Source organism: Mesoplodon densirostris, chromosome 5 (genome assembly GCF_025265405.1).
Source record: "Mesoplodon densirostris isolate mMesDen1 chromosome 5, mMesDen1 primary haplotype, whole genome shotgun sequence".
Classification (NCBI taxonomy): Eukaryota; Metazoa; Chordata; class Mammalia; order Artiodactyla; family Ziphiidae; genus Mesoplodon; species Mesoplodon densirostris.
The window spans coordinates 143,935,288-143,960,996 of NC_082665.1; the positions used below are offsets into that span (position 1 = coordinate 143,935,288).

General features: G+C 43.4%; 1 protein-coding gene across 1 annotated transcript in view; it reads left to right on the forward strand.

The window, feature by feature from the left end:
* SLC9A9 (solute carrier family 9 member A9) overlaps positions 1–25,359 on the forward strand; it is a 556,059-nt gene extending 530,700 nt beyond the window's left edge. The window contains exons 15-16 of the mRNA XM_060100216.1: positions 23,550–23,655; positions 24,925–25,359. Of these exons, the coding sequence (XP_059956199.1) occupies positions 23,550–23,655; positions 24,925–25,152 (334 nt within the window). The 3' untranslated portion in view covers positions 25,153–25,359. The remainder of the gene's footprint in view (positions 1–23,549; positions 23,656–24,924) is intronic.
* The last annotated feature ends 350 nt before the right edge of the window (positions 25,360–25,709 follow it).

A 25,709-nucleotide genomic window follows, 5' to 3' on the forward strand; every position in this document is an offset into this window, starting at 1 on the left:
AAGAGGCCGGCTCTTCTTTACAGGAGCAAAATCTAAAAGTCTAAAGCATTCTTTAGTAAGGTAGGGGGACAAGTCAGATTGACTCAGATTCTAAAAGCTTAAAGTAATTTATTTCCCTGCAGATGGACCCCCCTCTTTCCTAGGAGAGTCCCTTTGGCCTCACCCCCGCTGACTTAGAGCAGCCCTGTGGGTGACAGGCCCTCCCACTGGACTCGCTTGCAGCCCATACTGGCTCCACTGCAGAGTTTCAGGATGGCATATTCTGAGTGCTTTTCCCCTTTTAGATTGGAAAAAGGACAGTGAAAAAGGAGAAGATTCAGCTTGTAGCTTCATGAAATTTTGTCTTTCTATAATAAATAATTAATTTGGAAGAAGGAATAGTATCCCAGAAGGAAAAAGAAGTTACACTGCCAAAAAATTCTTCAAGACAGACTTTTAAACCTGCTCCAAAGGAGCAGCGTTTAACTTTTGAGCACCATCCTTTTTTTTTCCTCCGTCATTGGGTGGTTTTTGTTTGTTTGTTTGTTTGCGGTAAGCGGGCCTCTCACTGTTGTGGCCTCTCCCACTGCGGAGCACAGGCTCTGGATGCGCAGACTCAGCGGCCATGGCTCACGGGCCCAGCCGCTCTGCAGCATGTGGGATCCTCCCGGACTGGGGCACAAACCCGTGTCCCCTGCATCGGCAGGCAGACTCTCAACCACTGTGCCACCAGGGAGGCCCCGGTCCTACTCTTTCTAAGCAAAGAACAAGAAACATTACTTCACGGAACATGGCTGTCAATAGGGCTGTGCTTGATAGTGATGCTGTAGCCAGGTTTGCCTCTGTAGCAGTGATGAAATTATCCCACCAAGAACTGTCCAGTTCAGGGGCTGGAATGATCCTGTTGTCTGAAACCCTGAGCCATCAGCAGATGTATTTGTCACCCCCAAAAGCCTCTTGTTGTAATCCAGAGGGCCAACCTTTGCAGGCAAAGCAAGAAAATTCCAAGTTCAAGTTGCATTTCATAAGTGTTACAGTGACCCAAGGCCAAGGGAAACCTTTTAAAGAAAGCCTAAAAAGAATTCTTGGCCTTGAAAATGCAAACAAGTAGAACCTGAACAGTGTATTTATATTTTACTTAGCAATCCCAAGAAACCTATAAGCACTTGGATTTTATGAAGTGTGATGTGTTCTGTGGTTTTTGTTATAACAGGAGTCTAGGCTTAGCTTTTTCTCCATGCTCTCTCTGTGTATAGCTGGAATTACAATCATCATAATCAAGCATTTAAGCAAACAAAAATAATCATTTGAAAGCTATTTTCCATAAGCTCTTTAGTTCTCAATTCACTACAATTCTGTTCAGAAGGAAATGTTCCATTGTTTTCCTATTGTAGTACTTACTGTCAGCAGTAGAAGCAGAGACCAGTCCTCCACCTATAAAATTAATTCCATTTCGGCTTTCTGAATAAAAACAAATCAATCAAAAGCCTAAATTTGTTTTTCTTCCAGGAAGACATTTTGGGGGGACAGGCCAGAATCTACTGGAGAATAGCATTCTAGTGATACTTAAGTGTAAGCACTTGGCATAATTTTGAGCCCTTCTGGAAAAACCAAATAGTTTACCTCTGAAACATTTTTTAATCTCTGAAATCCCCTTTGGTATCCACTTCATGCAAATTCTCCTCTTACCCCAGGCCATTCCTAACTAAAGCTCAAAGGTCTATAGATAGAACAATTCTATAAACTAACTCACTATTATTCCATCGCCACTGAAGGACAAGGTGCTGAGCAGAAAATGGGAAGATGATTGTCCTGGCCTGCATGAAAAGCAGCAATGGGAATTATTCCAAACCCGGGGGAATAGCTACACAGTCAGCTCCTTCATTCTGTTGGCAAAGAGAGTGAATTTGCAGGGATAACTCAAAACAATGGGCGACTGCTCCCGGTTCGTATTTCCACTTCAGTCACCTGTGAATCACAGAAATGAGATGCGAAATCACAAGAGAAGCCAGCAATGGTATGCACAGGAAGAGAAGCTCCCAGAGGATAAAGAAGAGAGAGAAGAATTTCTCCCTCTGGTCCATTGCACCCTTTGATGTGTGCCCCTTAACAGGCTGTTTTTTGAGTCATCCAATTATTCCTAGTTTGCTGGATTAGCACTCTTCTAAATTGGCAATGCAAGACTTTTGCCCAGGGTGTAAGCTGGCCAAGCCTCAGGTCAAACAGAGACTAGGGAACGGTATCTGCTTTGCTGCCTTGTCCAGGTCATGCCAGCGGCCCCTCTAGAGCTGCCTGGCCAGGCATTCTTGGGCCTCCCCTGTTTGCCGTGGTTATCTCCCATTCCCCACCAGCCTAGCTTCTAGGATAGAGAAGGGGTTGAGAGATGGAGAATTTTGCTGACACTTACCTTGTGAGGTCCAGAAATAGGGGAGCCACATTTTGCTTTAAGACTTCTCATGTCGTGGGCTATGATGACTCAACGGTGACCTGCATTGGCACCTGCATTTCACAGTCTAGCAGACACTATGAAGTTTTATTCTAAAGAGTTTGGAGTTAATCTGAGTTATTTACGTCCCGGGGGAAACCCCAGAAGATGCCACTGTGATGGTTATCTGTAGTCACTGAAATCTGGTGTGATTGTTTCCACCTCCATTTATATCCAGACAGAGCTGCATCCCTAAACTGGGAAGAATCAATGGGAGAAAAAGAATGTCCATCCACAGCACAAAACAATGCAGGCTTAGCCTGAACAAGAACACCCTGTGAGGACCTGGCTGAGAAGAAGGTTGGGAGCCAGAAGGACTGTCACCAGACTATAAACCTCGAGACCGGGCACCGCCTATACCGAGAATGCCCTGGCCTCCTTTTAAAAATGTCAGATTTACTCCAAGGGCTCTGTGGCCCTGCAGGAGCCAACAGAAAGAGCCGTAGAATGCTTGGCTTGGCCTCCTCCAAATCCTCAAGAAGATCGCAGAGCCGCTATGTCTGGCAACACTGTGTGCACAGGCCCAGGGCCTGGCCGAAGCTCTCAGGCAGATCCTGGGAAGGTTTATTGAGACCCCACTGCTTCCTACCCCTACCACCTCCAGAGCATACACTCGCCTTCCTTTGCAAACACCCTTAAAATCAGCCTCAAAAAAAAGAAGCTCAGTTAGGGGAAAATAACAACTACTGTTCAATCAGCAGATGGCACATGGAAGATGAAAATTCCCCAACTTCCAAAGTCACCAACTCTTGAATGTCCTTGGCCTCCCTTTTGTTGGTTGAAAGAGAAGAGAATCTTTCAGTTCTGAGTACCTTACTAAACTCTGTATCCAACCCCTCCCAGGTTCTGGGTTATTAAGTCACATCTCATACTCCCTCAACTGTGTATTCAATTCCTAAATGGTTCAAAACACTATAGCTCATGAATAGAACCTCAAAACACTATAGCTCATGAATAGAACCTCAAAACACTATAGCTCATGAATAGAACCTCAAAACTACACGTAGTAGAAAGAAAGGGAGGAGGGTGAGACAGCCCAGTTCCTCTTCCAAGGTGTCTCTGCTTTCCTCTCCTTTTCTTTTTTTTCCTCAAGGAACCAGGGATACGTGGGACAAACTATTAAAACTCCAACCATTGCAAGTGGAAGTCTGCCCCATGGCAAATCTTTTCACACCAATAATTCTGTTCCTAACCTAAGCCCATTATCATGCCACAAAGTTCCTGGGCCACAGTCACCTACTGGGTTGATGGCCTCAGGTATGAATGGTGCTGAAGCAGGCTCAGAAAATGCAGAAAATGAAGGTCTTTTCTAAGAGACACCTCTGCTGACTTTTTCCGAAGCCAGGGATGTGATCGTCGTGCTCTGAGCTCCAGAGTCAAAGCGAGGGGAAGTGAGGCTGGCAGTGAGGCTGGCAGTGCAGCAGCTCAAGTGTGCATTCTGGCTTCACCATCTCCTAGCTGAATGGCTTCAACTCCCTGGGCCTCAGTTTCCTCACCCATAAAATGGGGATAATGATAAAACTACTTCCTAGGATTAAAGGAGATTAGTCATGTAAAGCACTTAACACAGAGTTTCCAATATACTTAGTGTTAATAAATGCTGGACACCATTAATATTGCAATTCTGAGCCAGAGGGTCAGAGAGGCATGAGCTTGCTGCTTTTGATTCTAACCCAGGTCAGAAACTCGACAGTGTTGCATAGCATGTGAAACCGGAGGGCAGGAGTAGCAGGACTCATCCGTACAGTAGAAAGGCCCATTGATATCAGCACGTCTTTACCTTCCCTGCCAATCAACAGGGATCTCAAGGGTGTTTGGAAACTCACGTAGAGCCAAAGGACGCAGCCAATCTGTATCGCTCATTTTTTTTTTTTTTTTTTTTTTTTTGCGGTATGCGGGCCTCTCACTGTTGCGGCCTCTCCCTTTGTGGAGCACAGGCTCCGGATGTGCAGGCTCAGCGGCCATGGCTCACGGGCCCAGCCGCTCCGTGGCATGTGGGATCCTCCCGGACCAGGGCACGAACCCGTGTCCTCTGCACTGGCAGGTGGACTCTCAACCACTGCGCCACCAGGGAAGCCCTGTATCGCTCATTTTATCAGCAGAAAGTTTCATTGGATTGGCAGGTTACCCATAAATGGTCACTTCATTATGGGGTGGGGGAACCCCTGAGAGCAGTAGCCAAAGAGCAAGGACCCTCCCATCCTTGCAGAGTGGTTCCCGTGGACTTCAAGTTTTTGTCTCGCCACCAAGGTCCTATTAGATTAGGTGAAAATCTCATAAGATCTAGTTTCCTTACCAAATTCCAGTTCCTAAGATTCAGGTGGAGCTGGAAATGTCCTTGAAGTAATCATATTTCTGAGAACCTGCCAATATTTCTCACCCATACCCCTGCTGAGTAGGATAGGGTTGTAAATGAGGGGAATTTCTCCATCCTGCTAAAATATTTAGAGAGGAATTCTGACTGAAAGTCACAACCAATTCAGCCTTCCCAATTCCTGAGGGTGATTTCAAATTGGTTTTCAAAAGAGAGGCCAAGAACCAAATCCCACAGAAGTTTCTGGAGCTGGCATTAAATGAATCTTTCACAGAAATCCTAGCAGCAGTTGGATATTAACAAGGAGAAAAGAACAATTATCGTTTGGCGCTCCAAGTGCCATTTTATGTCACTTTAAAGAATGAATAGACTTCCAGCTCCACTCAGCTGTCTCCTCACAATTACAAAGCAATGGTAAATAATTGTGGCAAACGGAAGGTTTGATTTAGGAGAGTGGAATTGTACAACGACTCGGCGCTTTTTCTTCCTTTTCTGTGGCAAGCAGGACAGCTCCTGCCACTGGTTTGGCTTATATCCAGATCTGTGACTTAACAACAACAAAAAAGACCCTGGAACTGTTTATTAAAGCAAACACACAAAAGCACAGCAAACCTACCAAAACATTTTTTTATTATTTTTACAAGAAGAGAATAATCATATCATGTGGCATGGTTTAATTGGCCCTCCAGTGGTTTTATTTAGCCAAAGGATCATATTTGTCCATGCCAATAAATTTTTTGAACGGTTTTAATAGAAAGTGCGTCTTTCCATTTTCTCAGTGCACCGGTTTCAGAGGACGCCACCTGAGCTCTGCTCATGAGAAGATGTGTTGATACGGTGGATATGTAGGACTTCTCTCCTTCTGCACCCGTAATTCACTGAAAGGCGGGGGGCAGGTTTTATACTCGCTCTGAAAGGGGTCTAGAGCCCGGGTAGGGAAGACTTTGATCTAGGGCCCAAAAGCATCTTATCCAGACATGCATTCATTTAATCTTGCAACTCAAGAGTGACAGACCCTTCCAAAGTGGTTTGGGAGGACCAAGGGGACAGGGCTGGGGCATGCAGGAGGCACTCGCAGCTATGCCCAAGGAGCCAGTTATCTGTGATACCTGGTCTCGGGAGAGAAGCTGTGCCTCTCAGAGAGGCAGGAGGGACGAGGTAAAGCATTCCTAATGCAGGCAGCCTCCTCTAGGGCTCTCCAGGGAGCGAGGTTCTGTGTACAGAAAAGCATAACAGCAAACAAGAGCTGCCCTAGGGAGATCCAGGTGGGCTGCAATCCATGGCTGTGGTTTTTCCCACTTTCCTCCTGTGGCCAGTTCAGCCCGACTCATCCCTCACACCCTCAACCAAAGGCCCCCGGCCAGTGTCATTTCCCGTGATGTGATTTCTTGCCAACTAAATCCCAAATAAGGTTCAGGTTTCAGATAATACCCTTTCCCAAAGAATTTGCAAGTCAACAGAAAACCTGAAATCCTTTTCAAGTCTCAATTCAACTCAACAAACATCAATTGAGAGGACTCATTTCTAGCTACCAGACATTAAGCACTGCAGACACGAAAAGGAATGAGACAATGTTCCTCCCTCAAGGAGCTCACAGTCTTACAGGCAGGAGATATATAGTCAAATAGTTCTTATATATCAACATAAATATACTCAGAAAGTTGAGTGAAGGCCTGTGGGAGCCCCAGTAAAACAATTCCCTAGTTAGGATACAAGGATGGTGACAAAGAAGAATTGAGCAGTATATCCATTAGGATTACGTTTTGCTGCATATAACAAAAATCCAAACAATAGCTTCATCAAAATAGAGGTTTCACCTCATGTAAATGAAGTCCAGCATTAAACAGTCTACAGCACGTAACAGAGTTCTATGATGTCATCAGTATTCCTGTGGTCCTCCTATCTTTCTCCTCTACCATCCTTAGTATACAGTTTCTAGCCTCAAGTTTACCTCATGGCCCCAAAATGGCTGCTGGAGCTTCAGACAGCACATACAAGTGCCAGGAAAGAAAGGAAAAAGGACAAAATTGAAGCTCTCTTTGCAGATCTTCTCTAGAAATTCTACCCAACAAACGTCTTCAATTTCATTGGCCACCTAATCTGCTAAGGAAATAGAACCTCTTGCTATCATAAGGAAGAAAGGGAGACTGGATATTGGATAGGGAAAAAGCAATCTATCCCACAGGCTTTAAAGAATAAATGGGCCTCCCCCAAAGATAGTGAGGAAGGACATTCCTTGTAAAAGAAACAGAGCATGCAAAGATAAAAGTCCGTGTAGTATTTGGTAAATATGGGAACAGTGAGTAGCCTACAAAGGCCTTCCATGTCTTAATAAATCAACCTTGGTTTTTTTTTTTTCAATTTGTTATTATTATTATTATTATTATTATTATTATTTTGGCTGCGTTGGGTCTTCCATTGCCGCACACGGGTTTTCTCTAGTTGCGGTGAGTGGGCGCTACTCTTTTGTTGTGGTGCACAGGTTTCTCACTGCAGTGGCTTCTCTTGTTGCAGAGCATGGGCTCTGGGCACACAGGCTTGAGTAGTTGTAGCACGCGGGCTCAGTAGTTGTGGTGCGTGGGCTCTAGAGTGCAGGCTCAGGATTTGTTGTGCACGGGCTTAGTTGCTGTGTGGCACGTGGGATCTTCCTGGACCAGGGCTCAAACCCATATCCCCTGCATTAGCAGGTGGATTCTTAACCACCGCACCACCAGGGAAGTCCCTCAACTTTATTTTTTTAAGTCAGTGGATTTTCTAACTTTAGGGTATGTGTTACGGTTATTGTTGTTCATAGGCAGCCTTTTATTTGGATGGAATTTTATGAGGAACCCCAAGATATAAAAGCTAAAAGAGAGAAGCTCTGGCTCCAGGTAGGATTGCGGGAGGAGAATTGAACTTTAATCATCCTAAGGTAGAGAGTGGTAAGTCCTAGAAGAGGAGTAAATAAAAGATCAATGGGATTTCAGAGACAGTGACAGTAGAGCTGTGTCTGAAAGGATGTAAGATTTCCAAGTGCCAAGGTGAAAAGAAAAGCTGTTTAAATGGAGGGAACAGCATATGCAAAGGCCCGGAGAGACAGTGATACATAAACAGGAATCAGTGCCCAACTACATTTATCAGAAACCAAGGATTGTGGAAAAGTATGGGGAATAGGGTTGGGAAAGTAAGTGGGATCCGCAGAGGATAATAAAGTTCAAGTATCTAGTCAAGGACGCAGCCATGATGGAGGCCTCTGATCTCACCACTTGACAGTACAGTAGTAGCAGTCATGCGATTGTACTCCAACTTCTTTTAATAATAAGCAGGATACACTGCTTATTTGGGTTCTCAGCGCATATAGGACTATTGATAAAATGCAGTATATAGGAGGCCTGAATCTGGATCCATGTACATCCAAAAGGCAAAAAAATGTCCCACAGAAAGGGTAAATGCACTACTCAGTCACCTTTGGAACTAGTCCCTGGTGCCTCCGCACCAAAACTATTGTAACCTAACTCTCTAGGTCCCAAGTCACACAACCAAGTAGTCCTTAAGTCAACCAATCCCCAGGATTTGGAAGCCTGAGGAGACACAGCACTGGTATGTGCTCACCCTCCTCTGTGGCGTTCTCTCTCTGTCTAAACTTTGGGGCTATCGATGTGGCAGATGCTTTGAAAAAAAGATTTGCAAATTGTAGGAGGCTACCCATAGTGGGTCATGGAATCATTTCAGTAACCCAGGACCAGCATTTCTTAAAAAAAAGAAAGAAAGAAATACACAAGAATACCATATTAGAATAGGATAGACTATCCTGTGGTAACAAACGCTCCCCAAATCTCAGTGGCCCGTCAAACATTTTTATTTCTCTCTTACTTAAAGGCTGCCAAGGATGCAGGTGACCCTCTAGGGCAACAGACCTCCATGAGGCAACTCAGTGATGCAGGCAGCTTTGATCTGGGGCTCCACCAACTCGGCCTGAGGCCTCCTGGGATCACTGTATCAGGGAAAGAGTGAGCTGGAGGTTTGCTGGCTTCCTATGTTTCAGCGTAGAAGTGACACTAGTCACCGTGACCACAGCACATTGGCCAGCATTAGTGATATAGCCCCACCTACTTCAAAGAAGCCGAGGCACCTTCTTCAAAGATGCTGATGTACCTGAAAGACGAGGAGACCTGGATATTAGTGAATCCTAGCAATGCTCAGGAGAAACATATAGAAGACAGACTGAATGGCATGGGATAGGATAGGATAGGGTAGGGTAGGATAGGATAGGATGGAGAATAGGACAAAGAATAAAAATAGGAATAGGAATAGACCCAAGTGCATCACAGCAGTATTTTTACTTTTATGACTCGGCAGATGTTAGGACACGTACTGAGAAGCAATTATAAAATGTATTTCCAGGTAAGTGTTAGAGGGGAAAAAAAGTTTGAAAGTGACTGCATCTGAGAGAAAAATGTGCCTGGAGAGCAGAATGAGATTATTTATGACATGTGACCCCATAACAACGAAGGGCTCTCCTCCTATGTCCTCTCAGTCAAAGGAAAAAGAGTTTCTAATGTCTCCTGAATAGGGCTTCATTCCATAGCTCCAAACAACCCAGGGTCACATACCCTGATTCCCATATGCGTAACTAACTCAGTGGGTTACAGCAGTCAGCGTTGCTGGTGTGTGTGCGTGTGTGTGTGTGTGTGTGTGTTTGTGTGTGTGTGAGAGAGAGAGACAGAGCGGCAGAGATTTGTCTTTCTCAATAGTAAGGAGTTCGCTAAATGGCCAGGAAGAGACGGCGTCTTCAGAGTATAGGAAAGTTGGATCGGCCTCAAGGACAACCAGAGCTCAGAGAAACAAATACAATAATGAGAAAGGGCTGCTCTAGGGCGGCCTTAAAAACCAGATGCCCAACATGAAAACACCCCCCTTCTGAGTGAGTGCCTCACTCCCGTGGAGACAGGTCGTTCCTGTGTTAGGAGCCTCGGAATGTAAGTGCTCCGTTGAAACCCTGCTGACATGAAACAGTGAGCAGATCCTCCCTGGGCACCATCACGTGGGGCACAGCTCCAAGAACAGAAGGGAATCTTCTGAGAGAAACTTTGCATTACCTTCCTCTGGGCTCCAGCAGCCAGCAGAAGAAATATTAGGAAATCCTTGGGGCACATGGAGGGGTTTTCATGAGTAACTTGACTTGGGGATATTTGGAATATATTTCTAATACATACAACTCCTCAAAGGACATAGTGAAAATAATAATAATAATAATGTTAACTAATGTTTGCTGAGTGCTTATTATGTGCCCAGACCTGTGCTGTAAAAAGTATTTCTATCTCACTTAATCCCCTCCATGAAGTCACTATTGTAAGCTATTTCCATGCTATGGATGACAAAAATGAGGCTCAAAGAGCTTAGGAAATTTGCTTACTCACAGATAATAAGAGCTGTGATTCAAACCCAGCCCATCTGCGTTTTTAACTACTCCCCCCAAAATAAATAGATAAATACACAGAAGACCTGGGATTATTCAGAAGTAGCAGGAAATCACTGGCTGAATTATTTCCCCCAAAAAAATATACTGAAGTCCTAAGCCCCAGTACCTCACAATGTAAGCTTATTTGGAAATAGGTTCATTGCAGATGTAATTACTTAAATTAAGATGAAGTTATAATGGAATAGTGTGGATCCCTAATCCAGTATCACTGGTTTGCTCATAAGAAGACAGTCCTGTGAAAATTCAGGGAGAACAGCATGGGAAGATGAAGGTAGCAATGCAGTGATGCACCTACAAGCCAAGAACACTAAGCAGTTCTGGCCGTAACCAGGAGCTGGGAGAGAGGCATGGGACAGCTTGGCCCTCAGAGCCCTCAGAAGGAGCTAACGCAGCCAGTACCTTGACCTCAGCCTCCCAGTCTCCAGAACTGTGAGATAATACATTTCTGTTATTTCAAGCCACCCAGTTTGTGGTGCTTTGTTAACGCAGCCCTGGGAAACAAAGACACGAGGTAATTGCAATCTCTAAATACTTACCTAACCAGGTCTAACATAGCATTATGAGTCTCCTCAGTAATGAGAAAATAGAGGCACAAAAAGTTGGAGACTTTTGCTCAAATTGAGAAGCAGTCATGGAGCCAGAACCTCAGCCATCTGTGTTTGGTGTCTGCCATCAGCCTCCCCATGAAAGCATTGAAGGTAATTTCCTCTTTAGCTTTGTGCTCTGAGAATCCTGACCCATGGAGTCCACGTTGAAGTTGTCAGTGCAAAAGTGACTGTTTCTGGCTCCCTAGAGGTAGAAGATGAGTACAGTTATGCATCCCCAGAGGGTCCCTGCCCATGCCCACATGGGGAAGCATGTCCCTCAGGTACGCACTCTGTTCTGGATGTCGAGGGGAAGGGCCCAGCCCCGTGGATGAGCCACAGAGGGCTTGGGCAGGGCTGGCCACCTCCGTCTTAAATGTGAATCCTGGGGTAGCCAGCTGAGGCTCCAATACTCACAAGACCAGATGCAATCAGTGTTGGGGGGAAGAAATCGAATAAAAATTTCCCTCTAAACAAAAGTGAAGACTTGGAACATTGAAGCAGAGTTACTTCTCAGAGCCCAGTTCTCCAAAACACCACAAGGGAGGTGACCCATAAAGGGTCAAAATCACCATGAGCTAACAGAGAAGGTCTGGGTCTTTGGCAGCACTTCCCCTAACAACCAGAAGGCCACAAAAAGCCAAGACCCACTCCATGTGAGTATCGGCAGCATTCTTCTCAAGAACTGTCTTCTCTCGAAACAATGAGCCAAATGTGACCTCCCATGTGGTGCAAATGGATTTAACTGCGTCTGATAGGCAACAAAGATTCCTGGAAATCTGTGATCCCATCCTGTGCCCAAAGGGAAAAATTTTAAGGCCACAGTAGTAGGAGGAGAAACAATGGTGGTAAGGGTGAAAGTAATACTATTGTCATCACTGTTTTTATTGTTATTATTGCACTGTGCAGCTCATAGATATTGTACCTCCACATCCAGAGTTCTTCAACAGACAGGATGCCATTCTGCTCTGCATCATTTAGACCAGTGGTTTTCAGGGAGTTCTTAATATACAGACTGCTAGGCCCCCACCTAAGGGGGTCGGGGTCAAGGGCCTGGAAATCTGCATTTTAAGAAGCAACAATGATTCTGACACAGATGAGCAGGTGACCACCCTTGGAAAAACCCCAGGTTTAGACTTTCTTTTGTATTTAGATCCAAGGCTGTGGATCAGATGAACTCTCAGGTTTCCTCCAGCCTCATGATTCCAATATTTCCCCCTGTTTATCTCCTGTCCACTTGCCCTACTTACACTGGCTGCTTTGGTATCTTACAACTGTCTTCTTTCCTTTAACCTTTCAACAAACTCCACTGCCCTTTCTCTGTCCCTGGATTGTCTATCTGGAACCGAGAAGCCCAACAGAATTAACATTTGATAGTAAGATCCTATAGATATCACTGATAAAACCAACTCCCGGTACAAATAAGATAGCAAGCACATCATTTTATCGGCCTTTAGTCTGCTCTTGTCCTTAATACTTAATCACCAGAGTTTCCTAGCTCAAGACTTCTAGGGGAACATGGATGCATTTCAAGGCATCTGGAAACTCTCTGAAATGTCACATGAAATTTTACACAAATGATGAGCACACAGGCTTCTTTCAGAGATGCCAGTCCAAGGCCAGGGAAGGTTAGGAATCATGGCTCCAGGTACCTTCAGCTCACCTGGCTGTGACATAGGAAGTCCATTTTGATAAATCTAAGCCACATTGCTTGAATTATGGACAGTCCCCAGTTAGCTTAGGCAATTCAGACAGAGCACAATTTACAAATCTAACTAGACCACATCCCCATTCATTAGTAATATGCTAGATACTAATCACCAGAGATAGAAGATCAAATAAAATACAGTCCTGGAGGATTCTGGGAAGATGGCAGTGGCGTCAACAGCAGTCTCTCAATCTCTCCAAATCCCTACATAAAAATAGGCAGAACAATTTTAAAAAGTAAGTAAAAAAATTTTTAAGTTTAAAAAAAACAGGCAGAACAATTAGGTAACAAAACCAAAATCCATGGACACATTTACAGCAAAACTAAGGGCAAGTTTTCTCACAAACTCCAAATTAAAAGTGAGGGGAAACAAACCACCAATAGTAAAGTGTCCATTCAGGAGGAAAAAGGAAGCAATAAGGTAACATCTGAGGTAACATCTGAAATCAGGAGAACTGAATGGCCAATAGTATTTCCTGGAAAGTGTAGTTGGACCAATTTGATAAACATCCCTAAACCTGGTGTTGGGGCAGGGAGTGGGAGATGTAGTTTTCTCTAAGAGGAGTAAGTGGAAGGTCCCAGGAAGAAGGACTGAATGGGCTGGAGCTGTCGAGACCCCTGAGAGCTCTCAAAGTTGTACACGAGTGATGAGCACATGGGCATTTTTTCAGAAGTCTCCCTTCCAGGTCAGGGCCCTACACTCAGGAGAAATGGCCTTGGAGTGGAGTTAAAATTGAGCTGCATAGAGACAATAGTGATAAGGGAAAGACAAGGTCCAGATCAGCTGGGGGGTGGGGGGAAGTGCGGTGGGCACAGGAAACAGGGCAGGAAATCTCAGAGTGCAAGCCACCATGTTTACCACTATATAAAAACAACAGAAGAGGGAAACCTGTGAAGTCAGAACAGCTTTCCTGAGCCCTACCTTATTCTATAACTTTAGGAAAACTAATTTTACGTAAGAACGAACAACAGAAAAGAATAGAAGTCAAATCCCATAGAGACTTATTATAAGGGAAAAAAAAGAAAAAAGAGGATGAGAAGCAGAATAACATCTCTACAAATGATGAAAACATGCCAGAAAGATGTGCCCATAAATAGATCAAAACTATAACATACTATATTAAAGAAAGTTAAAAGATGTTAAAAAAAAAATGATACGAGGGCTTCCCTGGTGGTGCAGTGGTTGAGAGTCCGCCTGCCGATGCAGGGGACACGGGTTCGTGCCCTGGTCTGGGAAGATCCCACATGCCGCGGAGCGGCTAGGCCCATGAGCCATGGCCACTGAGCCTGCACGTCCGGAGCCTGTGCTCCGCAATGGGAGAGGCACAACAGTGAGAGGCCCGCGTACCACAAAAAAAAAAAAAAAAAAAAAAAAATGATACGAGCTATGAAAGAATGAAATAAATCAGAATTAGAAAAAAACTCTGGAAACAATTTAAAATTTTTAAAAAATTATTTCAGAAATGAATAGTAAATTAGAAAGACTACAAAAGCAAATAAACACAATGGATAATACCTTAAGAGAAAATGCAAGTGAAAAGAAAGAGAAGTTTTTAAGTCAAAAATAAATGAAGAAAAAGATTAAAAAGATTCAAGAGAAAGTGACAAATATTGAAGATAGGCACAGGAGATTGAACATCTAGAAAACAGGAATCCCTGAAAAAAGAGCAAAGCAAGGAAACAGAACAAGTCCTAACTCAAGAGAACTTCCCTGAAATACAACACATTTAATACATTGGGAACTACACTTTGAAAGAGCACACCATGTACCTGAGACTGTCAACTAGGAACAGCAAACATCAGAAAAAACTTAGTGAAATTAATGAAATTTTTTAAAAAGTCCTTTGGACATCTAGAGAAAAAAAACATGATTTATAAGGGAAAGAAAATTATATTTTCATTAGACTTTTCAGGAGCAAATCCGTATGTTAAAAGAAAATAGAAACATATTTAAGTAATCAAATAAAGAAAGTATAAGCCAACAATTTTATTTCCAGAAGAACAGAGTTTCAATATATAAAGGGCACTAACTCTTACCAATATTCGAGAACTCAGAGAATGTTTCCGTGAGTTCTTCCTAAGGAATATACTAAAGAACAAGCTTCAAAGAATCAAAATGTCTAGAAAGATATTGACATAAGGCCTGAAGGTGAACATTAAATGTACAGTTACCTGTAGTGCTAAGATTACATGAGGGCTGAGAGAGAGTATAGAATGTAATGGTTATATATTCTGACAATGTAAATATAGTACAACTATGAATAGTTCTACTATAGATTTTCTTTTTTTAATGAGAAGTTAGAATGCAGGAAGGATAAGCAAAAAGTTTTAATATATGATGTAATTATTATGGTGGTAGTATATTATGATTATGAGACTACTGTAAGTATAATACTGTGGATAAAACAAATGAGTCATTGTGGAGTATTCTAATTCTATCATCCCCTATGTCCTTGAGAATCAGAAGTTCTTGAACTTGAATTGGAAGTATCCATAGGAGCTCATGAGATATATAATCAGTGGTGTGGTGAAGCTGGTTTACAAGAGCTGGTAAGAACAGATTGTACACATTTGTCCCAACTCCACATTTAATGACTCCATGTTGGTATATTGGAATCAGCCATAATGGGAGTATTTACACCATGAAAATTGGGAAATGCTACAAATCTGTCCTTTTTTTAAGAGAGTCAGTTGTTAAACATTTGCTAGCACCCCATTTTATATTGCAACCTTTGGTGCCCAGGTTGTGCTGTTAAAATATCCTTTCTCACTGGAAAAAAAAATTGAAATTTGGAGAAATAGCTTCTTTGAGGTCTGAAACAGAAATGTATAAGATGAACCTACAACTTGCCATGCAGATGACAAGGAAGCTATCAAAGATACTGGCATCATGTCAATAGGACTCAGAAGCCAATCTGAAGATTCCCATTGACCAAAGAGCTTCAGTTTGAACTTCAACAGTGATAAAAATTGCAATCAAATTCATTTAAATGCATTACTTTATGGTGATATTTAAACAAAGAATCAGTCATTTTCAGAGGGTCATAACCAATTATTATCTTGAAAACTAGTAAATAGAGGGAATAAATCAAACATTTATCTTGCCTTTCCTGTATTGACTATTCCACTGAATATCCCAATAGGACAAATGAAAAGTGTCTCTTTATAAAAGTATTCTACCTAATAAAATAATAAAAAGATAAAATTAGAATTTCACTGTTTGCACACCCCAGTGAGCAAATAGATATAGTTATTACACATCAGTGGCTGCTAAAATCACCCAAAGAGAGACAACCAGATATGATGTGCCTTCTTTAGTCTTGCAGAAGGCCTAGAATAAAACCTGAATCTGATCCAGTCTCTGGATCCAGCTGGCAATTTGCAGGAGATACGAAGGGCAGAGGAACATGCTGGGCTGCACATGAGTTTGCAATCAGCAATCCAGACCATGGGAAACTCCACTGGCCCAATGGCCCAGGTTCTTCAGCAAATAAATTATAAAGAAAAGGGTGGAAGAGGAATCTATAGATTAAAAGACATAACACATTTTTAAAAATAGGCAAGACCAAACTGTAGTGTGCCAGCATGCACATTTAAGTGGCAAAACTGTCATAAAAACTCAAGGAAGTGACTTGTATAAAAATCAGGATAGTAGTTACTTTTAGAGAGAGGAAGAAGTTTTGATTAGGATGAGACACCTGAAAAGGGCTTCAAGGGTAGGCGACATAGTTCCGTTTCCTGGAATCTGGAAGGTTTCCATGCCTTATAATGATCCATTAAGATACACATTAGATTTGTGATGTTTGATGTATCACTTTTTCATTTTACAATAAAAAGATTTTATTTTATAAGCTCCCTCAAGGAGCTTAGGGTCTAAAGAGGAAGATGGAGATATAAACAATCAGCTTTAAGACAGTGTGATAAAGGCTGTCAGGCAGGTATGTATTATACATGTTGCTCCGGATCCGCCATGGAGCTGAAGCAGTTCAGCGTGGCAGATCTGAGATGGCTATTGGGAGGAAGGGACACACCGGCCTGGCCTTGAAGGGAGAGCCATTCTGCAAACAGACATGTGAGTAGCAGAGCCCAGAGACCAGGCTGAAGGGGCTTGCAGTCACTCCTTGCTATCTTATTCCAGGCAGCTCTGCTTACCCCTCAGCGTGTTTATTCGGGCTTCCTTTCCATCCTAGCACTTGTCTAGGGCAATTGCCTTTAAAATGGTAAAGGGGGCCTCCCTGGTGGCGCAGTGGTTGAGAGTCCGCCTGCCGATGCAGGGGACACGGGTTCGTGCCCCGATCCCGGAGGATCCCACATGCCGCGGAGCGGCTGGGCCCGCGAGCCGTGGCCGCGGGGCCTGTGTGTCCGGAGCCTGTGCTCCGCAACGGGAGAGGCCACAGCAGTGAGAGGCCCGCGTACAGCAAAAAAAAAAAAAAAAAAAAAAAAAAAAAAAATGGTAAAGGTTAGGATTGTCAACCAAAGGAACACATGTTCACCCTTGTATGTGAATAGAGGGTTTCTGCCTTTTCCTTTTTTCTTTTTTTTTTTTCTTCTTTTTTTTAGTTGGAGTATAATTGCTTTACCATGTTGTATTAGTTTCTGCTGTAGAAAGAAGTTAATCAGCTATATGTATATATATATCCCCCCCTTGAGCCTCCCTGTCACACACACCCCCGTCCCACCCCTCTAGGTCATCAGAGAGCACCAAGCTGAGCTCCCTGTGCTATACAACAGCTTCCTACCAGTTATCTATTTTACACATGGTAGCGTATATATGTCAGTGCTACTCTCTCACTTTGTCCCACCCTCCCCTTCCCCACTGTGTCCACAAGTCCATTCTCTACATCTGCATCTCTTTTCTGGCCTGCAAATGTATTCATCAGTACCATTTTTCTAGATTCCATATATATGCATTAATATATGATATTTGTTTTTCTCTTTCTGACTTACTTCACTCTGTATGACAGACTCTAGATTCTTCCACATCACTACAAATGACGCAATTTCATTCTTTTTTATGGCTGAGTAATATTCCATTGTATATTCTTGATAGCTTGTTCTGGAAATAGAGTGGCTGCTTCAAAGACAGAACCACACCTTTACATTCTCAGAATGTGCCAGTGCAGAATGGGAAGTCCTCCCTCAAGGTAGAGAGAACAGAGTGATGAAACAGCTTAAAGAAGAGGGCTTTTGGTTGGACTCTTAAAGCCTTCCTCCAACCTGAACCCCAAATACACCTCAGGAAAATTTTTCATCACATACTTAAGCAAGATGGCAAGACAGTGTGTCCAATTACAGAATCCAACATATCCTAAGGAAGAGGGAGAACACACTCAATTCAATTTGTTAGCCCACATTTCCTGTGAAATAAAGCATAAAGGGTGTGATTTGTATATTGGAATCAAAGAATGATGGGGTGTGCACAATTTGGGGCTATCCTCTACTTGTTCTGTTCATGGATGCTGAGTAAATACCAGTGTGGGGACTCAGCAAGTCCATAGCAAATGGGACCTGGTTTCCTGCAGTAACATATGGGCTTGGAGGGCAAGGTCAGCTCCCACTCTGGGATGCACTTACCCTTCCCCAGCCACCTGCCATTGATCCCTGACCATCTCTGGTAGCAAGTCAGCCCTGGAAGTTAAATGTGCTCTGGAAAGGGAGGTAAAGATAGTTTAGAAGAGAATCGAAAAGCCTTCTGATTACACATTTCTTGATCTGTAAAATGGGACTATAATACCCACCTACAGTTGTAAAGAGAAAATAAGATATAGAGAAATGTCTTATAAATAAAAAGATGCAGGCTGCATTCCTAAAAAGATAAATATGCTTTCCTTCTCTACACACCTCTGAATTAACAAGAATTTTTTCCTGATAAAAAGACCATTTATCAAGCTTATACATACAAACACATGCAAATGCTCCCAATAGGCACAAAGTCTTCCTACACAAGCCAAGATGCGATGCTTCATTATTCCACTCTCAGGTGTAACATTATCAAGACTGTATCTTGTTGAACCAAGTTGCAGACCCATCCCTCAGGGACAAGTTGAAACAATTGGTATTAGTCAGGTCTGGGTTCTGGGCAAAATGGGCTTATCTTATACCTATACTCACCCTAAAAATGATGGCTTTATGGACATAAGAGGCCATGTTCTTTTTCTTCCTATTTAAGATCTAAATCTCACATGGAGGGCAATACTCTAGAGAGAGACCACTGTGTTCCATACTCGCCTGATCATCAGTTGCCTGGGCCATTGAAAATTCAGAGTCCCAGGCCACTTCCCAGACCTGCCAAATCAAAATCTCCAGAGCGAGACTTGGACATCTGAATTTTTAACAAATGCCAAGATGGTCTTCATGATGAGGCATGTTTAGAGAAAGCCAAGATAGAACATAGCTCTTCAGTGTTCTGAAATCAAAGACTTTTCAAGAAGTCCAGGAACAGGTGCATGTTAGTCTTCTCAGGCTGCCCTAACAAAATACCATAAAATGCTGGCTTAAACAACAAAAAGTTATTTTATCACAGTTCTGGGGACTGGAAGTCTGAGCTCAGGGTGTCAGCATGGTCAGGTTCTGGTGAGAACTCTCTTCCAGGCTTGCAAACAGGCACCACCTCACTGTGTGTTCACATGACCCCTTTGTGGACATGTGGAGAGAGAGAGAGCAAACTCTCTGGATTCTCTTCTTATAAGGACACCAATCCCCTCAGGAAGGCCCCACCCTCATGATCTCATCTAACCCTAATTACCTCCCAAAGGCACCATCTTCAAATACCATCACAGTGAGGGTCAGGGCTTCAACATGTGAATTTTGGGAGAACGCAAATATTCAGTCCATAGTACAGGGCAATGGGGCTTACTCCCTTCAAAGGGGCAGATGTTTTTTGTGGAGCTGGATCTTAGCTTGGGGTTTCTGCATCTGACCACTCTATGTAGGACCGTGTTATGAGAGGCATAGGCAGGAGCAAGCTGTGCACTCATTGGTTTTGGCAACTTACAAGGGACAAAACATGAGGACTTAGAATAATCAAAACAGAAACTAACAAAAGAGAGAAATCAATGTCACCACTATTTTGGATGTTGGTTCAGTTAAGCACTAAATTTAGCTCTGGACCTGCTGATAGCAGATGCATTTTCTCCTTTGGCCTGAGTTAATTGTCTTTCCTATTTCACACATGTTAAATTCTGGGTAGAGTTCCAGCTTTTACTTACATCTCCTGAACCAGACTGCTCTTCCCAAACTTATGCCCTTTAAAGATGAGAAAAGTCATTGTTTTCCCCCCACCCTCCCCGAGCTTAACATTTCATCTCAATGCATTTCGAGCTTATTAGAAAAGCAAAACTAGCTGTACCAGAAATACCCAATGGGGAATATCTCTCTCTCCGAACATATACTAGAACCTGATAAGAAAAATAACACATTTTGCAAAATCGGCAGTTGGGATTTCCTGTAGATCAAAAGAGTTTTCTTACTTTTTAATAATTCAGGTAATCCTGGAGATTCAGCCACTTTCCAGATACTGCTCAGCAATGAAGAACTCAGAAAGTCACTGAGTCCCCAATTCCAAATAAGTTATCCAATTAGATGAGACTTGTTACTCAGTGTCTCTATACCAGCAGGAAGGTGCCCAATGCGGTGGAAATGTCTGGGGTCTCGGGCCCAGCTCTGCCAATAACTAACTGGCTGTGTTCCACTGAGCAATTCTTTTACTCTCTTTGAGCCTGTTTTCATCATTAATTCAACAACTATTTCTTGAACATCTAAAATGCGCCAAGCGTTGTATCCAGCTGAAGGGGACAGCCCTGCCCTCAAGGAGACCACTGTCTAGAGACAAGGGAGCTTTCCATTCTATAATGTAATTGTTAATTTCCTTGTGTGGGTACTTCAGTAGTTTAGTGCATAATATAAAAACATGTGAGTATATGAAGGAACAAATGAATGATTGAATGAGTGAAGCACAAAGTTGTTTTCTAACCACTTTATTTTATGCCGTTACCACATGGTCCCCTTTCTCTAATAACCTAGGCCCAAGAGATCCATCTCTGACTTGACCTTCCTTAGACTTTTATCCTCAGGAAATCCTCATTTGTTGGCTGTAATCTGCTCCCTTCATTCTTCCCTTGACACAGTTACCCAGAATCCACCTCCATCACTCATAATACCCCTGAATATTTTCCTAAACTATAAATTCAACGAACATCCACTGAGCACATTATATATGGCAATCATTGGGCAAACCAAGACGCTGGAGAACGTAGACTCTGGTCCACGTCTGCCGTGTCTGCGGATGGTGCTTACACGTTCCGTTCACTTTTTTTTTTTTTTTTTTTTTTTTTGTGGTACATGGGCCTCTCACTGTTGTGGCCTCTCCCATCGTGGAGCACAGGCTCCGGACGCGCAGGCTCAGCGGCCATGGCTCACGGGCCCAGCCGCTCCGCGGCATGTGGGATCCTCCCAGACCGGGGCACGAACCTGTGTCCCCTGCATCGGCAGGCGGACCCTCAACCACTGCGCCACCAGGGAAGCCCCCGTTCCATTCACTTTTGCCAAGCGGTGTATGTGTCCTTCCTTTGACTTGCCGCTACTGAGATGCCAGCACAGCCAGAATGGCATCATGAGTTTCCTAGAAGAGTCTTAGGTCAGCAAATTCTCCCACCTCTCACCTACTACCTGACTCCAGCCCCCCATCCAACAACATTTAACCCAAATAGCTATTTTTGGTGTAGGAGCAGCTCAAATCTTCCAACCACTAACTAGCCTGTGACTCCCAATGCTGCAGCAAATGCTAGGAGTGCCACTCTCTCATCTCTACCCTCAAATCATTTCCTTTCTGTTATTTGCACCATCACTGACACACCACTCTCTCCAGAAAGTATTGCTTAGAAAATAATGTTTTTAAATAAAATAGCATTTGAGTGGCCTGTGAAAGTGTAACACCTCTGTTCCATGTTATTTCAGTTAGTATCCATGGCAAGGCTTGAGGCTCACAGGGGTCAATCACTAGACCACAGGTCATAGAGTCGGTGAGGGGCAGTTGTACCCAAGTCTTCTGAGCCGAAAATCCCAGAGCTTGTCCAGAGGGGCCAGATGGTAGCCCATGTGGTCCAGGCCTCACCGTCACAAAAAGCTACAAAGTAAGTCATTAAGTGTTAGCCCCAATAACAAGACACATGAAGTTGAAGAGATACCTCATCAGGATGAAAAGAAGAAAATGTGCCTTGTGCAAGTTTAAATTGGTGTTTTCCTTTTGTGACATGATTTTGGCATTTTGATTTTTCGTTATATTGAGAACCTCAAACAATGGAAGTTGCCCAAGCCTCTCTTAAACAACAGGCTTCATGTTTATTTACACAACATTGCTAAGAATGTTGCTTACTTGCTGTCACTTTTCCATCTGGAAATAAAATTGCCTGGATTTTCTTTGATTTATACTCCAGTTGTATAATATATATATCGACCACCTCCCCTCCCTAAAAAAAAAAAAAAAAAAATTTTCCCTGATCTATGCACACCATAAAACCTAGTAAGACCACATGCCCCCTGCCTGAGAGGGTCCGCAGCTCACCAGCAGGGGTGCTGTCTGCAAGCTTTTCTCTCTAGAGAACCAGTTGGTCACATGCATGATTCTGCTCTGATAAATTACCTTTCACTAGGGGATGACCGTGGTGGATTCAAATAGCAAAGGGAGCCTCCGGATTATTTAAAATCATCATATCTCTAGGCTTCAATTCTTTCATCCCTAAAATGAAGGTAATAACACTCTGTAATAAAAATTAATGGCAAATCATCAAGGGCTTTCCAGAGTTGTAGATAGACTTACAAGATGTTGCAGGGAATGCCAGGCTCTGAGCTTTAATATCTTCCCTGTCCTTAACTGAGCACAACAGCTGCTCATCTGAAAAGAGTCGTCAAGTTTTCTATTCGTAGTTGCAATTACAGACCCTCTTAAGCATCTTTTCAGTCGCTCTCCTCACATCATAACTAGGCTGTGTTCATGAGCCTCACCAGCTTTGTCCCCACTGTGGTGGTGAGTGATTTGAAGCCAGAGGCAACCAGATTCCTGGCCCATGTGGGCCGCACCCTCCTGTCCCACACGCTCAGAGCATCCCAGGCATGACAGAATGGTGTCACCATCCAGCCGTGGGTGGGTTCCAGTAGAGCCATCGCCTAGATTACCTCTTGTCTTGAGTGCCTGGGGGTGACTGTACATCCTCACAAGCCGATGGTAACTGCTTTCCATTTTGTTTTCCCTTTCCCTATTTATTAGAGCTTTTCAGAAAGTTGATGAGGTGACCTATTCTCCAGAAGAGGAAATAATACAAAGCTTAAAAGCTGTTTCTGATAGAATGGTGAAATAATTTCGCTACTTTTCTTGGAGGAAAAAAATATAAATAAATAAGGCAACCTGAGGCAGCCTCTAGGGATTTCATTATTGATAGATTTGGAGGGAAACATAACGGCTTTAGATGAACAGGTTTTCCTTTTAACTTGTTAGAGCATTTCGGGATGAAGAGAGGGGAAAGACAGGTGCTAGACAGTAGAATAAACCTGGCTCCAGCTTATTTACATTATTTCGTATGTAGATGCATTGATGTATGAAGTGTAAAGTGACTGTGTTGAATAGTGAAAATAAAGTATTTTGGTAAACAATCTCTGTTCACTACCCAGTCCTAGAATGAGTGAACGTTTTATGAAATACCTCTTGCTTCTTTGTGACAATTACCTCTGGTTTAAGCTGTGTGTGCGGTTTTAGGAAAACACAGTCTTGTATGCTGCTATTAAAGTCATTCAGGTCGAGGCGCCATTTCTCCATGATTAAAGACCACGAGGAGGGCTGGGAACGTGTGTGGAGCAAGGAATATAGCTAGCCATTTTTGCGGGCCAAATTACCTCCTAAATGAGGGAGTAGGCGATTTAAATGTAAAAATAACTGTCTCTTTCGTGGCATGCAAATGTTTGTGCTGTGTAAGAAACTAAATCCTGGCTTCCTCTTGGCAAGTATTCCCTAACAGGCCTCGCAGATATCTGAAACCAATTTTAACCCACTCTGGTCCTCCGCTGACCACGACATTACCTGAATGGTGCGGCCCAGTTTCCAGACTGCTCACCAGTCCTCAGGCCTATGGGGTGAGTAAATATCCCGAGAGGGACAGGCATGGTGAATATTGATGAGCCTGGGAACCTCGGAGCTATTTCTTCCCAGCATGAGGAGGAAGCATTTTTAAAATTCACGGCACAAAGGATCATCTCCCTTCTCTTTTCAGTTGTTGCTGATGTGGGCTCATTCTTCTTTTTAAAAATGCAATTTTTTTTATTGTGACCAATATTTTTAACCATAAAATGAATTTAGAAAGTATAAAAGAAGGAATGTGCCCTCACAAAGTGCTGTGTTTTGAGGTTTAGAATATTAGGCCTGTGCTTTATAGCTCAAGGGGGTGGAATCAAAAATGCTGAGAAGCAATTAGAATCCTTTTCAGTAAATCAGAGTGTCAGGGATTGGCGAGGAACAGAATCTTGGAGTTTGTGGCACCCTTGGAGGCTGTCCAGCTGGCTGACCCCTTGTCTAAACAGAGAAAAAGGCGTCTCAGATCTCAGACGTGCTCAGGACACCACAGCATGAGCCAGTGGTTCTCAAAGTGTGTCCTCAGACCAGCAGCCTCAGCATCACTTGGAAACTTGTTAGAACTGCAAATTCTCAGGCCCTACATCAGAACTCTGGTCTCAGGGGCCCAGCATCTGTGCTTCAACAAGTGATTCCAAGACAGGCCAAAGTTGGAAACCACTGAGCTGAGGTCACCTAGCCAGGGTTCATTCTACAGGTAATTTCCTGTGGTCTTCCAAAAACCAATGGAAGAAGAGTTGAGATTTTAATTACGTTCTTTAAGGGAAGCTCTGTCTGAGGAAAACTTTAGTGGCCAGATCTAGTTCATTTCCACCATTATCTGCTATGGTAACTTCCAACCCTTTTTAGCCCTGTGACACTCATCCCAAGAAACGTGCTGTGAGGATATACTTTTCAAAGAAAATATAACAGACATTGAGTTTTAAGAATTTTGTGATAGGCAGGAGTGTTACAAAACCTACATTGAGAATCATTCCGTACTCTGAGGTCACAGGATTCTGCAAACTCCTAACTCCTCTTACCCAGATTAGGCATCCATTCAAACAATCCACTGCATTTTATTTTAACTTCCTTATCCACAGAGGTGCTCAATTAGCACATGTTCCCTTACCCACAGAGAGGGAAAACGTGACATCTGCCATACCAGCAGCTTCAGCTGAGACAAGACAGGGCAGTTAAAAAAGGAAAACAAACATCCTAGTTTCTAACACTGTAGGACTGCTATTGTTTTCTGCTTTTATCAGGAAGTGACCTCTCTTTCTTTCCAAAACCAGGAACAGCTCAAAGGGGATGATGTAGAATGTATTGTAAACCAGGATGAACTGGCCATGAATTACCCGGAGCAAGCGACCTCACCCTGCAGCCCTCCTGCAAGGCCGGGTCTGGACCAGAAAGCTTCACCCCAGACTCCAAGCAAGGAAAACATTTATGAGGGGGACCTTGGCCTAGGAGGCTATGGACTCAAGCTTGAGCAAACTCCAGGTCAATCCCAGTTGAATTAATGGGCGTGAACAGGGCCGAGGCAATCACAGGTAACGCAGGGATCACAGAGGACCAAGCCAAGCCGATGAGGCTGCGTGGGGGAGAGGCTGGAAAATGTATGAAGAGCATAAATTGGAGAGATTCAAAACCTTATCCTCTGGTGCCTGCAGAAATGAGAATTTATTATCAACCCTCTATGTTACGCAACTGCATCTAAGTTTTTGACAGCGCCGTTTTTATTAATGAATTGGGTGGGGTGGGAAGGGTACAGAGGGGAGGGAGGGAGGAGTCTAGCTGCTGGGAGGATGAAACAGATGTGCTGTGTCTGCAGGGTGTTTCTCTTCTGTGTGCAGCTCTCTGGGCCCTTTACTCAGATTTGGGATTCTCTTCCCTTCATTAAGGAGAGTTTAAAAATCAGAAAAAGAGTTTCTGAGCTTAAATGCGTGCCTCCTAAGCTGGAGGGAATGCCCAGTTCTTCAGGAAGTGAGACGTTTTATATGTTTAGAAACTAGGCTCCCTCTCGCTCCGAATGACACACGGATATTTGCCCACATAAGTGCTTGCTTGATACCACTGC